The 13,359-nt window shown below is 44.3% G+C and overlaps 1 protein-coding gene and 2 pseudogenes across 1 annotated transcript; all 3 read right to left on the minus strand.

The window, feature by feature from the left end:
• Nucleotides 1-649: 649 nt before the first annotated feature.
• LOC139241579 (histone H2B 1.2-like) lies at nucleotides 650-1,009 on the minus strand (the record flags this gene model as incomplete). Its single annotated transcript, XM_070870060.1, has 1 exon — nucleotides 650-1,009. A coding segment is annotated over one exon (360 nt), but the record flags the coding sequence as incomplete, so codon positions are not given.
• Nucleotides 1,010-1,126: 117 nt separating this feature from the next.
• Nucleotides 1,127-1,327, minus strand: LOC139241580 (U2 spliceosomal RNA; annotated as a pseudogene).
• A 122-nt stretch (nucleotides 1,328-1,449) lies between these two features.
• Nucleotides 1,450-1,688, minus strand: LOC139241581 (U2 spliceosomal RNA; annotated as a pseudogene).
• Nucleotides 1,689-13,359: the final 11,671 nt, after the last annotated feature.

A 13,359-nucleotide genomic window follows, 5' to 3' on the forward strand; every position in this document is an offset into this window, starting at 1 on the left:
AGTTTCAAACTGTCTGTAACGGGCGGGACTCAGTCCCCACTGATTCTGTAACGGGACACATTCCAGCTCCATCTTTGTAAAAGTCAACTTGTTTTCACAGGAGCTGCTGTGGGAGTGAGACCAGAACTGAGAGTCCTTCTGTAAAAAGAGAAGAGATGCAGAGTGTTCAAACTGCCCCTGTTCTAGTCTCTAAGAACTCCCATTCTGGGTTGTTACACGGCGGGGAGTCTCGGGTTAATAAACGGACTGAGCGCAACGGAATAAAAAAAAACTCGTGAAAAGGGCTTGAGTGAGAATGCGACTGAAATCGGAGTTTCTCCGCCCCCCAAAATAAATTCGTCAGCATGCGCTGTGAATGAACGGGTCTGAGAACAAAGGGAAAGCGACCAGGGACCGTGTTTGTAGTTTACTCACTGCAGGAAATTCCAGCGACGCCAAGGTCAAGCCGGTCAGTGAAGCTACTTATGAGAATTCAAAACTAAATCTACAGCTGGAACTACAAAGGTTCTCACACACACTTGTTCGGGAAATAATTACAGTAAATTCAGTCTAAAGGGTGATGTTTGTGCAGCTCTTTCAATTATGTTGTGGGTGGCTCTTAAAAGAGCCGTTGTGTTTGGGGTTTGTTCTGTCAGGACAGCGTGGAGTTTTACTTGGAGCTGGTGTATTTGGTCACCGCCTTTGACCCTTCCGACACGGTGTGCTTGGCCAGCTCCCCGGGCAGCAGCAGGCGCACGGCGGTCTGGATCTCCCGGGAGCTGATGGTGCGACGCTTGTTGTAATGGGCTAGGCGGGAAGCCTCACCCGCAATGCGCTCGAAAATATTATTCACAAACGAGTTCATGATGCCTATGGCCTTGGAGGAGATGCCGGTGTCGGGGTGAACCTGCTTCATCACTTTGTAGATGTAGATAGCATAACTCTCCTTCCTCGAATTTCGACGCTTCTTGCCGCCCTTTGGTGATGTTTTTTTGATGACTTTTTTGGCACCCTTTTTCGAAGCTGGTTTCTTTTTTTATTATTCGTTGCCAATCTTTCCAATTCTTTGTGAGATCATAAACGCCAGAGGTCACCTTGCACCCATCAAGGATCACTCTGCGCCAATGCTCTTAGCCAAAAGGCCTCGAGCCCAAGCACCGTTCCTGGAAGTACTGCAATATCAGGTTCGTGCCATGGAGGTGGATGGGTCAAGCCCCACACCCACCTCCTATTTCCAAAATGCATAGGAGAACCACCTTCCTGATCCAGGGAGAACCACTTTCTGGTCATGGTTATTCCCCTGTCAGGTCAGTTACGCATGATCTTAGCCAAAAAACCGAGAAGCTGGTTTCTTTTTTTTTTAATTCGTAGCCAATCGTTCCAATTCTTTGTCAAATCACAAACGCCAGAGGTCACCTTGGGCCCATTCAAGGATCACTCTGCGCCAATGCTCTTAGCCAAAAGGCCTAGAGCCACTGCACCGTTCCTGGAAGTACTGCAATACCAGGTTCGTGCCATGGAGGTGGATAGGTCAGGTCCCCCACACACCTCCGTGGAGGTGGATGGGTCAAACCACCCCACCCACCTCCTATTTCCAAAAAAGCAAGCATATACCTTCCTGATCCAGGGAGAACCACCTTGGGGTTATGGTGGTTACTCCCCTGTCAGGTCAGTTACGCATGATCTTAGCCAAAAGGCCGAGAAGCGGGTTTCTTTTCCTCAGGCATTGTCTTGTTCAGTCAGGTAGATATGAAGGAAATTTTGCTCCGGGCTCGCATTATGTAGGTAGCCCCACACTCCGCCCACAACCTTATGCTAATGAGGGATGGGTGAAGGCAATGACTGTGATTGGTTCATTGGCTGCGTTGTCAATTTCCATTGTTCTGTATCTCTCTGATTGGTATCTTTAAACATCCAATCAGATTTATTGTTTGCCACAATCTCAAATTCTTAAATTAGGTCATCAATGACATCACCTCCCGATTTATATTCCGTTTTTGTTTCTATTCTGCTCTCAGGCAAAAATGGTTAATGACGGCCGGACTTATGAGGAAGGTTCATTCACGTTTTTTTCTATATATACATTCAATAATCTGAACAGCTGTGTTTGTCGATCTACATTTCTACATGTTCGAGACATTGACCGGTTTGTAACCGAGATTTCCTGAGGGTCACTTCTGATCAGGACTTGGGAGTCCTTCTATGATGGCAAGGGACCCTCATTGTCCTTCTGCCCTGATGCTGCCTTCCTCCCATCGTTTAATTCAACACCTTTCTTATCTGTCACTGCTGTAACATGGATGTAACAGTATGGATTTATGAAGGGGAAGTCATGTTTGACAAATTTGCTGGAATTCTTTGAGGATGTCACGCACAGGGTGGATAATGGGGAAGTAGTGGATGTGGTGTATTTGGACTTCCAGAACGCATGTGACAAGGTGCCACATAAAAGGTTACTGACTGCACAAGATAAAAGTTCACGGGGTTGGGGGTAATATATTAGCATGGATAGAGGATTGGCTAACAAACAGAAACCAGAGAGTGGGGATAAATGGTTCATTCCCGGGTTGGCAATCAGTAACCAAGGGGATGCCACAGGAATCAGTGCTAGGACCCCAACTATTTATGATCTATATTAACGACTTGGAAGAAGGGACCGAGAGTAACGCAGCCAAGTTTGCTGACGATACAAAGATAGGAGGAAAAGCAATGGGTGAGGAGGACACAAATTCTGCAAAAGGACATAGACAGGCTAAGTGAGTGAGCAAGGATTTGGCAGATGGAGTATAATATTGGAAAGTGTGAGGTCATGCTCTTTGATTTGTGCAAGTGCAAGTTATTATTTCAATGGTGAAAGATTGCAAAGTGCTGCAGTGCAGCGGGACCTGGGGGTACTTGTGCATGAAACACAAAAGGTTAGTATGCAGGTACAGCAAGTGATCAGGAAGGCCAATGGAATCTGGCCTTTATTGCAAAGGGGATGGAGTATAAAAGCAGGGAAGTCTTGCTACAGTTGTACAGGGTATTGGTGAGGCCACACCTGGAATACTTCATGCAGTTTTGGTTTCTATATTTACAAAAAGGATATACTTGCTTTGGAGGCAGTTCAGAGAAGTTTCACAAGGTTGATTCCAGAATGAGGGGGTTGACTTGAGGAAAGGTAGAGTAGGTTGGGCTTCTACTCATTGGAATTCAGAAGAATGAGAGGTGATCTTATCGAAACATATAAGATTATGAGGGGGCTTAACAAGGTGGATGCAGAGAGGATGTTTCCACTGCTAGGGGAAACTAGAACTAGAGGGCTTAATCTTAGAATAAGAGGTCGCCCATTTAAAACTGAGATGAGGAGAAATTTCTTCTCTAAGGATTGTGAATCTGTGGAATTCGCTGCCTCAGAGAGCTGGGACATTGAATAAAATTAAGACAGAAACAGACAGTTTCTTAATAAGGGAATATGGGGCAGGGAAGTAGACCAGAGTCCATGATCGTATTAAATGGCGGAGCAGGCTCGAGGGGCCGTATGGCCTACATTTGCTCCTATTTCTTATGTTTTTATGTTCTTATGTTCTAACTACATTAGTTTTTTCAGTATTACCTTCATCTGGAATGCCCCGTAAATGTCGATGATTTGAAGACTAAAAGGACATTCTGTCCATCGTTTATATGCTGATTTAAAACACCTAACACCACAATATAGATCTTGGCAAAAAACATATCTATACAGAACAAAATGTAAATCAACGATCTCGCCCCCGTTCCCCAGGTCACTGCTCTCTCTGTGAAGAGGTGGGTGGCTCTGAGAAGAGCCTTTGTGTTGTGTTTGGGGGAAAGGGTCACGTTATTCAGCCGCCGAATCCATAGAGAGTGCGGCTCTGCTGTTTCAGAGCGTACACCACATCCATGGCAGTGACAGTCTTGCGCTTGGCGTGCTCAGTGTCGGTGACCGCATCCCTGATCACATTCTCCAGAAAAACCTTCAGCACCCCGCGGGTCTCCTCGTAGATCAGGCCCGAGATCCGCTTGACACGGCCATGGCGAGCCAGGCGGCGGATTTGGTGATGCCCTGGATGTTATTACGGAGCACTTTATGGTGCCGTTTGGCTCCGCCTTTACCCAGTCCTTTGCCTCCTTTACCTCCTCCAGTCATGATTCTTTACTGAAATTGCCGCTGAATGTTAATCTCTCGCCTTACCCATTGTCTGTTGAGACCACCAATGAAACAACGGCGGAAATTCCTGTCCTCAACAGTCACACCTCGAACTATTTTTAATTTCAAAAACACCGCCAATAATTTTTTAAAGTGCGGATTATGTTAATAAATGCACCATTAGCCAAAGGTTTACAAACAGGTTTTACTTCCTTTTATTTTATTCCATATTTCCCTTACTAATTCCAGGCTGTTACAATCAAAATTAAATTCGCGTTCACTGTCAATCTGTCTGTAACGGACGGCAATCAATCCTCACTGATTCTGTAACAGGGCACATTCCAGCTCAAACTGTGTAAAAGTTGGGAATCACAAATCATGGATTGATCTTCCGCACAGGCGGGAGTGAGACCAGAACTGGGAGCCCTTATGTGAAAAGGGAAGAGGGATAGAGTGTTCACACTGCTCCCGTTCTGGTCTCTGTACGAACTCCCATTCTGGGTTTTTACATTGCAGGGAGTCCCGAGTTAATAAACAGATTGACCGTAACAGGAATTGAAAAATAAATTTGTAAAGGGCTTGCGAGACAAATGGATACAGAATAAACACCACACTCAAATACTAGGGAGTGACAGGTACAGATTAAAATCTGAGCCTCATTTCCTAAACAAGCTCTTAATTCCTCGGCAGGCGCTGTAAATGGGAACGAGCGACAAGGAATCGTGTTTGTAGCTTGAATGGCGGGAAATTCAACAGCGGTCCTAACGTCGAACCAGACAGTGAAGCTGCTTATGAGAATTCAAAACTAACTCCACAGCTGGAACTGCAAAGGTTCCCAAACACACTTGTTCAGGAAATAATTACAGAATATTGAGTCTAAAGGGTGATGCGCTTTAGGTCTTTCAGAGAGGTTGTGGGTGGCTCTTAAAAGAGCCGTTGTGTTTTTGGTTTGTTCTCTCAGGACAGCGTGGAGTTTTACTTGGAGCTGGTGTACTTGGTCACCGCCTTTGTCCCTTCCGACACGGCGTGCTTGGCGAGCTCCCCGAGCTCCCCAGGCAGCAGCAGGCGCACGGCGGTCTGGATCTCACCGGAACTGATGGTGTCAGATTATGGTATGAGAGTGTGTATTTTATTCTGTACCTGTCTATCTCTGGTATATGAATGTGGCATTTAATCTGTACCTGTCAGTTACTGGTATATGATTGTTGGGGTTACTCTCTACCCCTCAGTTTCAGTTATGTGATTGTGGGTTTTAATCTGTACCTGTCACTCCCTAGTATTTGAGTGTGGTGTTTATTCTGTATCCATTTGTCTCTGGTATGTTAGTGTGGGTTAATCTGCACCTGTCAGCTTGCTATGTGAGTGTGGGTTTATTCTGTACCTCTCGGTTCTGGTATATGTCTGTGGGGTTAATCTGTACCTGTCAGTTTCTGGTTTGTGAGTGTGGTCTTTAATCTGTACCTGTCAGTCTCTGGTATGTGACTGTGTATTTTTTCTGTAACTGTCAGTTTATATGTGAGTGTGTATTTTATTCTATACATTTCAATCTCTGATATGCGAATGTGGGGTTTAACGTGTACCTGTCAGTTTCTGGTAGATGAGTGTGGAGTTTAATCTGTACCTATCAATTTCTGGTCTATTATTGTGGGCTTTAATCTGTACCTATTAGTTTCTGGTATGTGAGTGTGGGTGATATTCTGTACCTGTCTGTTTCTGGTATGAGAGAGTGGTTTTAAGATGTACCTTTCAGTCTTTGATATGTGAAAGTGGGGATTAATCTGTACCTGTCAGTTCCTGGTATTTGAGTGTTGGTTTTATCCCATAGCTGTCAGTTTCTGGTCTGTGTGGGGTTTAATCTATACCCATCAGTTTCTGGTGTGCAAGTGTGGGTTTTATTCTGTATATTTCAGTATCTGGTATATGAATGTGATATGTTTCAATAGTGAAGCATCATTTGATCCTACCGCTGTGTGGCTGTAAGATTCACAATGAAACTCAGCCACTTCGGATCACTGTTGGAGTGACAGCTTCTGCTGCCTGTGATAACAGGATTGAGGTCAGTTCTGTGTCTCTGCGCTCTGAGTGATAATGTACTTACTGTATGCGAGAAGGAGCTGCCTGCACTTTGTCTTGTGTTCTGGGTGGAAGAAATATCATATTTATACTGGCTCAATGAAGTATTTTGCTTTGAGAATAATAATACCAGAAAAATATTAGTTATGATATGGACAACTGATGGGGAAAATATAAAATAAAGTTGTAATGAATGTATATGTTTATAATAAAGTAAAATATCTGGAGAGAGGAAACCGTGATACAAACAGTGTCCTTGTCTGACCTCACTGCAGTACAGCAGCACTCAGATTTTCCACACCAGGTGTGTAGGACGGTTCTATAGAAAGTTATCAGCAACCAAACACAACCCAAACCCAGCACTGGTCCATGAATGGGATCACCCGATTAATACAATCAAGGTTTATATCCTCCACTCCCATAGGACTACCTGTAAAATTCTGAATCGCTTTCTGGATTATAACCACAGGTACCTGGGCTGTACAACAATTGTTCTCAGTCTATTGGAACCGAGTTAAGTGCCTGTGCAGTCAACAGAATGTTACAGAGCCCGGATCATGATGTATCTGAGGGAGCAACAATGTATCTCTCGATCACCTTCAACACGGTTCTGGAGAACTCAACACACTGAAACAAAATTACCAAATTTGAAATGTCTACTTTCTGTCCTGGTGCCTGCAATAGATACACTTTGTGACACTCCTCACATCCTCACTGTCAGGCTGTGTTTCCACTGTTCAATGTCCAAGGGCAGACACGGTGAGATTGGGACTGAATCAGGAACATTCACTACTGGTTTGGTGACAGAAACCAGCAATGATTTGAAAGAGTGTGGTGATTAACTTTCTCTGTTACCTTACACTGTACACACACAGCCCGGGATATCTCCGCTCCCTTCCCCCACTCACTCCACGTTCCCGAACTACTTCCTGCTCCATTCTGCCTCTTACAAACAGCCCCCGATTCCCTGACACAAAGCCCATTTGCGGACACAGTCCCAACGCGATGAGCTGCTGTAAGGTGGCTGCTGTTTGCTCCCTTACACTGGCCCGGGATATCTCCGCTCCCTGATGTGTTCAACGATTATCAGCCCAGCACAGAGGAAATGGCAGCCACAGGCAGAGTTGGGGGAGGGGAGGTCGCATAGGCCCTTCCCGTCGGTTTAAACACTGGGCGGGGAGACGAGTGGCCGGGGGCGGGGGGGCAGCAGGCAAGTATTTCAATGCTCGATTGTGAAGTTTGGAGGTGGATCTGGAAGCTCAGAGGCCGCTGTCTCTGCTCAATCTGTCACCCTGTATTGTTCAGACTATGGGATGTGAGTGTGTGTTTTACACTGTATAGTTCAGACTATGGGATGTGAGTGTGTGTTTCACACTGTATTGTTCAGACTATGGGATGTGAGTGTGGGTTTTACACTGTATTGATCAGACTATGGGATGTGAGTGTGTTGTTAAATTTTATATGAATGGAAAAGCCGAATGTTTAAAAGAAGAGAGACTAGTAAATGTAGTTATTCAGGGGGATTTGAGTATCATTGTACACGAATCACATATAGTTAACTTGCAGCTACTGCAAGCAATTAGGAAGGTAAAGGATATGTTGGCCTTTATTACAAGGGGTTTGGAGTATAAGAGTAAAGAAGTGTGGCTGCAATTATGTCGGGCTTTGGTGAGACCACACCTGGATTACTGGGCACAGTTTTGGTCTCAGTGCCTAAGGAAGGATATTAGAGGGGGTGCAACATTGAATCCTGGGATAGAGAGATTGAGTGAAATGCACCTATACACTCTGGAGTTTAGAAAAATGAGAGCTGAGCTCATTGAAACCTAAAAAAAAAATCTTAGAAGGCTTGACAGGGTAGGTGCTGTGAGGATGTTTCCCTTTGCTGGATAGTCTCGATCTAGGGGGTCATAGAAACATAGAAAATAGGTGCAGGAGTAGGCCATTCGGCCCTTCTAGCCTGCACCGCCATTCAATGAGTTCATGGCTGAACATGCAACTTCAGTACCCCATTCCTGCTTTCTCGCCATACCCTTGATCCCCCTAGTAATAAGGACTTCATCTAACTCGTTTTTGAATATATTTAGTGAATTAGCCTCAACAACTTTCTGTGGTAGAGAATTCCACAGGTTCACCACTCTCTGGGTGAAGAAGTTCCTCCTCATCTCGGTCCTAAATGGATTACCCCTTATCCTTAGACTGTGTCATAGTCTCAGGATAAGGGATCAGGCACTTAGGACTGAGATGAGGAGAAATGTATTCACTCAGAGGGATGTGAATCCTTGGAATTCTATGCACATAGGTCTGAGACGCTCAGTCATTGAGTATATTCAAGACAGAGAACAAAGGGAATCAAGGGAAATGGGTATCAGGCAGGAGTTCAGGGTGAAGTTCAGCCATGAATGTAATGAATTGCGGAGCAGGCTCGAGCGGCCTTACTGTCTGCTATTTCTTATTTTCTTATAGCTGTCAGTATCTGGTACGTAAGTGTTGTTCTTTCTTCAGTTTTTGGTGGGCAAAAGTGGGTTTTATTATACACCATGTCAGCTTCTGGAATATGACTGCGAGTTCCACTCTGTTTTTGCCTGTCTCCAGGATGCGAGTGTGGATTTTACTCTGTACCTGTCGGTCTCTGGTATGTCAATGCAGGTATTACCCTGCACCTGTCAGTTTCTCGTATGTGATTGGGGATTTATTCTGTACTTGTCATTTTCTGAATTTGTAACATGGGTTTTCCTCTGTACCTGCCAGTTTCTGAGATGTGAGTGTTAATTCTTTCTGATTCTGTCCGTTTCCGGTATAGGAATGTAGGTAAAACTCTGTAGTTCTCAGTCTCTGGGATGTGAGTGTGCGTTTTACTCTATCAGTCAGTCTTCGGTATGTGAGTGGGGTTTTATTCTGTACCTGTCATTTTCTGATATGTTAACGTGGGCTTTAATCAGAACCTGCCAGTTTCTGATATGCGAGTGTGGATTTTAGCCTGTATCTGTCAGTTTATGATATGTAAGAGTGGGTATCTCTCTGTCTTTTATGTAAGTGTAAGTTTTACTCTGTATTGCTTAGTCTTGGATATGGGAGTGCAGAATTTGCTCTATAGCTGTCTGTCTGTGTGATGCAAGTGTAGATTTTACTCTGTATCTGTTACTCTCTGATGTGAGAGTGAGAGTTTTACTCTATGCAAGTGTGATTTTCTTCTATCATTCAGGCTCTGGGATGAAAGTGAGAGTTTTACTCTGTATGTTAATATCTGCGACGTGAGTCTGGGTTGTCCTCTGTAACTTTCATTTTCTCAAATCTGAGTTGGGTTTTATTTTGTACCTGTTAGTTTCTAGTATATGAATAGGGGTTTTAATCTGTACCTGTCAGTATCTGCTGTGATAGTGCTGCTTTTGTGCTGTATCTGTCAGTTTCTGATATGTGAGTCTGTTTTAGGTTGTGGTACGTGAGCGTGTGTTTGTTTGACTCTGCATCGATCAGTATCTTTTATGTGGCTGTTGATTTTGCTCTGTAGCTGTCACTCTCTGGGATGTGAACGTGGGTTTGACTCTGTAGCTGTCATTTTCTTATGTGTGAGTGTGTCATAGACTGTATGTGTCACTCTATGGTGTGAGTGTGGGCTTTACTCTGTATCTGTCAGTTTTTGGAATGTGAGTTTGGTTTTAATCTTTACCTGTCAATTTCTGGCATTTGTCTGTTGTTGTTACACTCCAACCGTTAGTTTCCAGGATGTGATTGTGTATTTTAATCAGTACCTGCCAGTTTCTTGTACAGGAGTGTGGATATTAGTCATATCTTCCAGTCTCTGGTATGTGAGTGTGTGTTTTACTTTATAGCTGTCTGACTCTGGGATGCAAGTGTGTATTTTATTCTGTATCTATTGGTTTACAGAATGTGTTAACAAAAGCTGAAGGGTACAGAATAAAAGTTATGTGAATATCCATTTTACTCTGCACCAGTCACTTTCCAATAGGTGTGTGTGGATTTTAACCTATATCTGCCAGTCAGTCAGTCTGTTACCATATGTGATTGTGATTCAATCGCAATCTGTCATTCACTGTACCCGAGTGTATGTATCATTCTGTGTGTCTCAGTCTCTGGCACTGTTTGTGGGTGTGGGGTCCATTCTGTGTCTCTCAGTCCCTGGCACTGTTTGTGGGTATGGGGTTCATTCTGTAACTGTCAGTTTCTGTTACTGTTTGAGTGTGAGATTGATTATGTATCTGTTAGACTGGTGATGTGTGTGAGTGTGAGATTCATTATGTAATTGACAGTCTCTTAGAAACATAGAAAATAGGTGCAGGAGTAGGCCATTCGGCCCTTCTAGCCTGCACCGCCATTCAATGAGTTCATGGCTGAACATGCAACTTCAGTACCCCATTCCTTCTTTCTCACCATACCTCTTGATTCCCCTAGTAGTAAGGACTTCATCTAACTCCTTTTTGAATATATTTAGTGAATTGGCCTCAACAACTTTGTGGTAGAGAATTCCACAGGTTCACCACTCTCTGGGTGAAGAAATTCCTCCTCATCTCGGTCCTAAATGGCTTACCCCTTATCCTTAGACTGTGTCCCCTGGTTCTGGACTTCCCCAACATTGGGAACATTCTTCCTGCATCTAACCTGTCTAACCCCGTCAGAATTTTAAACGTTTCTATGAAGTCCCCTCTCATTCTTCTGAACTCCAGTGAATACAAGCCCAGTTGATCCAGTCTTTCTTGATGGGTCAGTCCCGCCATCCCGGGAATCAGTCTGGTGAACCTTTGCTGCACTCCCTCAATAGCAAGAATGTCCTTCCTCAGGTTAAGAGACCAAAACTGTACACAATACTCCAGGTGTGGCCTCACCAAGGCCCTGTACAACTGTAGCAACACCTCCCTGCCCCTGTACTCAAATCCCCTCGCTATGAAGGCCAACATGCTATTTGCTTTCTTAACCGCCTGCTGTTCGTGCATGCCAACCTTCAATGACTGATGTACCATGACACCCAGGTCTCGTTGCACCTCCCCTTTTCCTAATCTGTCACCATTCAGATAATAGTCTGTCTCTCTGTTTTTACCACCAAAGTGGATAACCTCACAGTTATCCACATTATACTTCATCTGCCATGCATTTGCCCACTCACCTAACCTATCCAAGTCGCTCTGCAGCCTCACAGCATCCTCCTCGCAGCTCACACTGCCACCCAACTTAGTGTCATCCGCAAATTTGGAGATACTACATTTAATCCCCTCGTCTAAATTATTAATGTACAGTGTAACAGCTGGGGCCCCAGCACAGAACCTTGCGGTACCCCACTAGTCACTGCCTGCCATTCTGAAAAGTCCCCATTTACTCGTACTCTTTGCTTCCTGTCTGACAACCAGTTCTCAATCCATGTCAGCACACTACCCCCAATCCCATGCTTTAACTTTGCACATTAATCTCTTGTGTGGGACCTTGTTGAAAACCTTCTGAAAGTCCAAATATACCACATCAACTGGTTCTCCCTTGTCCACTCTACTGGAAACATCCTCAAAAAATTCCAGAAGATTTGTCAAGCATGATTTCCCTTTCACAAATCCATGCTGACTTGGACCTATCATATCACCTCTTTCCAAATGCACTGCTATGACATCCTTAATAATTGATTCCATCATTTTACCCACTACCGATGTCAGGCTGACCGGTCTATAATTCCGTGTTATCTCTCTCCCTCCTTTTTTTAAAAAGTGGGGTTACATTGGCTACCCTCCACTCCATAGGAACTGATCCAGAGTCAATGGAATGTTGGAAAATGACTGTCAATGCATCCACTATTTCCAAGGCCACCTCCTTAAGTACTCTGGGATGCAGGCCATCAGACCCTGGGGATTTATCGGTCTTCAATCCCATCAATTTCCCCAAACAATTTCCTGACTAATAAGGATTTCCCTCAGTTCCTCCTCCTTTCTAGACCCTCCGACCCCTTTTATATCTGGAAGGTTGTTTGTGTCCTCCTCAGTGAATACCGAACCAAAGTACTTGTTCAATTGGTCCGCCATTTCTTTGTTCCCCGTTATGACTTCCCCTGATTCTGACTGCAGGGGACCTACGTTTGTCTTTACTAACCTTTTTCTCTTTACATATCTATAGAAACTTTTGTAATCCGTCTTAATGTTCCCTGCAAGCTTCTTCTCGTACTCCATTTTCCCTGCTCTAATCAAACCCTTTGTCCTCCTCTGCTGAGTTCTAAATTTCTCCCAGTCCCCGGGTTCGCTGCTATTTCTGGCCAATTTGTATGCCACTTCCTTGGCTTTAATACTATCCCTGATTTCCCTTGATAGCCACGGTTGAGCCACCTTCCCTTTTTTATTTCTATGCCAGACAGGAATGTACAATTGTTGTAGTTCATCCATGCGGTCTCTAAATGTCTGCCATTGCCCATCCACAGTCAACCCCTTCAGTATCATTCGCCAATCTATCCTAGCCAATTCACGCCTCATACCTTCAAAGTTACCCTTCTTTAAGTTCTGGACCATGGTCTCTGAATTAACTGTTTCATTCTCCATCCTAATGCAGAATTCCACCATATTATGGTCACTCTTCCCCAAGGGGTCTCACACGAGATTGCTAATTAATCCTCTCTCATTACACAACACCCAGTCTAAGATGGCCTCCCCCCTAGTTGGTTCCTCGACATATTGGTCTAAAAAACCATCCCTTATGCACTCCAGGAAATCCTCCTCCACCGTATTGCTTCCAGTTTGGTTAACCCAATCTATGTGCATATTAAAGTCACCCATTATAACTGCTGCACCTTTATTGCACGCACCCCTAATTTCATGTTTGATGCCCTCCCAAACATCACTACTACTGTTTGGAGGTCTGTACACAACTCCCACTAACGTTTTTTGCCCTTTGGTATTCTGCAGCTCTACCCATATAGATTCCACATCATCCAAGCTAATGTCCTTCCGAACTATTGCCTTAATTTCCTCCTTAGCCAGCAATGCTACCCCACCTCCTTTTCCTTTTATTCTATCTTTCCTGAATGTTGACTACCCCTGGATGTTGAGTTCCCAGCCCTGATCATCCTGGAGCCACGTCTCCGTAATCCCAATCACATCATATTTGTTAACATCTATTTGCACTGTACTGTGCTATTCTTGCTCTGTGTGACTGTTGGATTCTGTTCCTTCTTT

This window comes from Pristiophorus japonicus, unplaced genomic scaffold (assembly GCF_044704955.1).
Source record: "Pristiophorus japonicus isolate sPriJap1 unplaced genomic scaffold, sPriJap1.hap1 HAP1_SCAFFOLD_1114, whole genome shotgun sequence".
In the NCBI taxonomy this organism is placed as follows: Eukaryota; Metazoa; Chordata; class Chondrichthyes; family Pristiophoridae; genus Pristiophorus; species Pristiophorus japonicus.